The sequence below is a fragment of the Apaloderma vittatum genome, unplaced genomic scaffold, assembly GCF_000703405.1.
Source record: "Apaloderma vittatum isolate BGI_N311 unplaced genomic scaffold, ASM70340v1 scaffold14611, whole genome shotgun sequence".
Lineage (NCBI taxonomy): Eukaryota > Metazoa > Chordata > Aves > Trogoniformes > Trogonidae > Apaloderma > Apaloderma vittatum.
Window position 1 is genome coordinate 12,041 of NW_009698711.1, and position 2,432 is coordinate 14,472.

At 54.6% G+C, this 2,432-nt stretch overlaps 1 protein-coding gene across 1 annotated transcript in view; it reads right to left on the reverse strand.

Moving 5' to 3' along the window:
* The window catches only part of LOC104280470 (polycomb protein SCMH1-like), a gene marked incomplete at both ends in the record, with an annotated part of 13,646 nt that extends 11,654 nt beyond the window's left edge, over nucleotides 1-1,992 (reverse strand). Inside the window, 3 exon segments of the mRNA XM_009878130.1 lie at nucleotides 17-49; nucleotides 1,065-1,191; nucleotides 1,760-1,992. Coding sequence (XP_009876432.1) covers nucleotides 17-49; nucleotides 1,065-1,191; nucleotides 1,760-1,992 — 393 coding nt within the window.
* Between the last annotated feature and the right edge of the window lie 440 nt (nucleotides 1,993-2,432).

Below are 2,432 nucleotides of genomic sequence, written 5' to 3' on the forward strand. Positions count from 1 at the left end.
TGGTCGGGGGGGGGGCCGGTGCTGCCATTCTTGTTCAAGTAAATGCAAACTGCCAAGATGAGAAACGTGTTTGCCATTAACCCACTCAAGAAAGCAAGAAACAGATGCCTAATATCCAACCTGAGATACCGAGATCTTTTAAGACCGTCAAAGCACTCCAAGGGGAATCCACCAGAGCTGCCTGCCTCCGGACAGCACCTACAGAGGGGAATCGCCCCCAGACCCTCCTGCCTCACTCTCGCCTCCCACGCTGCTGCTGTTCCCGCTGTGCTTCCCGCAGCGTTGAAGGCAGGCTGCAAAGCGGTTCCCACGCCAGCCACCCAAGGTGGCTGTGATGTGCAAGATCAAGGACTGCAGACCCCACATTTTAGGGAAACTGGGTTCTTTAGGATCCCCTGAAAAGTGGCCAATTGTGTTCTGAGGAGACAGAGGGCTCAGTCCAAATCCAGTGTTTGATCAAACATAAACCAACCAGCTTTGCATGAGATTTTCCAGCCCAGGTTCATCCTCGGCTACATCTGCACATGCTCTTCATCGCCGCTCCTGCACCCTCTTTGCCCCCGTTCACTCGACACCCCGGCTGAAGCCGAGCAGATCACTGCTGCTGCCGCCCAGCAGCCGTTCTGACCTTGCCGTAGCTCAGGGGCTGTGCCTGGCACGGTTTGGGAGAGCTCGTGCTCTGGACTCCCGAGAGCTGCTGCACACACCGTGCAGCCTCTGGGCATGACGGGTCGGGAGAAGTGCCCTGTGGGAGCCGCGGAGTCACTAACGTGCACATGGTAACTCAGGGAAAGGGGGCCCTGCACTGACCAGATGGGATGTGCAACCGTCCCACGACTTCATTACCTCCAGAAGGGCCGAAGAGACAAAGGCCCAGCTGCTCTGAACTCGTGTGCCTCTCCTCTCCTCCCAGCACGCTCTGTATGAGGCCAGCCCTTCCGGAACTGTAACGTTTGCTGGTTTACAGGTTTAGGAAGAACTGGGAGGATCTGGGTGCGCCCCTTTCTGACCGATGCGGCTCCTAACTGCGCAACCTTGTCAAGAATGCAGTTTGAGACCCTTACCTGTGGGAGCCTGCATGGCAGAGCTGGGGATTGTAGCAGCGTCCTGGGGCACAGTGCTTGTGTCTGGTTCTGGGGTACTGGTTGTTGGAGAGGTGGGTGCTGGGTTCAGCAATGTCCTAGGTTTCCTCTGCAGAAAAAGAGGAGATATTTCTCCTTTTATCCCTGCTCTCCTTCACCACTCACGATTACTACACTCTCTCCTGTGCATCCAACAGACAAGGCAGTGTGGAACATGACACACTTCTGATGGTGATGACGGGGAGGCTCAAGAACCTAGTCACAATGCGTGTGTGCATTTTATAAACCACAAGCCTGAAAAACCAACAAGCCTGAGATCTGCCACCTCTGCTTGCCTTTGACTAGCTACACGTGATGGACGGAAGAGCTTATTCCACCGTGTGGCCATCCTGTCGTGACCACAGCATCTGCCATGCGACTTCACAGCTACTGAAGCTTCGCAGCTCCAAAGACACGGCTCCTGGATGGAAATGATCTTTAGGACACAGACATTCTCTACAGCTCTGGGGCTGGACTCTGAGGGATGCTCCCAGCCCACAAACCCCTCTGGTCTCCTACTTGCTGCAGTCACACAGCCAGAGGCTGAGACAAACGTGCACAAGCACACGCATGCACCATCCCATGGCAGAACTTGCAGCACCTGCTTTTCACCCGCCTGCATCAGCATCAGCTTTTACCTTACTGCCAGGCTTGGGGCCTCTCTTTCTGGGGAATTTCAAAGGCTCCACTGACTTGGAGGGTGCAGGCATGGGGTGATGGATTAGCGCTTTGGTCGTTCGACCACGCTTCTTCCCTGTTTTGCGACGCCTTTGCCCTTGTTGATGCCCCAAAACAGTCTTTGTGCTACTGTGCATGCTAGGTTTCTCCGAGTTTACTTCGGAGGCAGGTAAAGGGCTCTTTGGAATCACAACTGAAATAAAAAGAGAAAAAGCAAATGTAATTAAATCAGGTGAGAATCAAAACAAGAGCAGCCTCCATCTTTATACAGTGTCACATGGATTTTTCCTGGAGTATTCACTGCCCCCTGAGCGGAGGCTACTGCTCTCCATGCCAGAATAAAAACCAAACGCGCTGCTCCTCGGTTCAGCGCTCGAGCTGTGGGACACTGGGGCTTAGCCTGGACGGGCTGAACTCCAGAAGGATCATGCCTTCAGCCATACCCTCCTTCCTGAAAATACCTGGCACCTACACCTCTTCCTTCTGCGAGTGGTGACCTGCCGGCGCTCATGGAAAAAGCACCGCGAGCGTTCCCAGGGGAAGGATCAGTCAAGACCTGCTTGGCAGTCCCCGAGCCAGCGCTGCTCTGGAAATCCTCCCTCACGAGGCACAAGTCAAAGCTGTTCTGTCCCT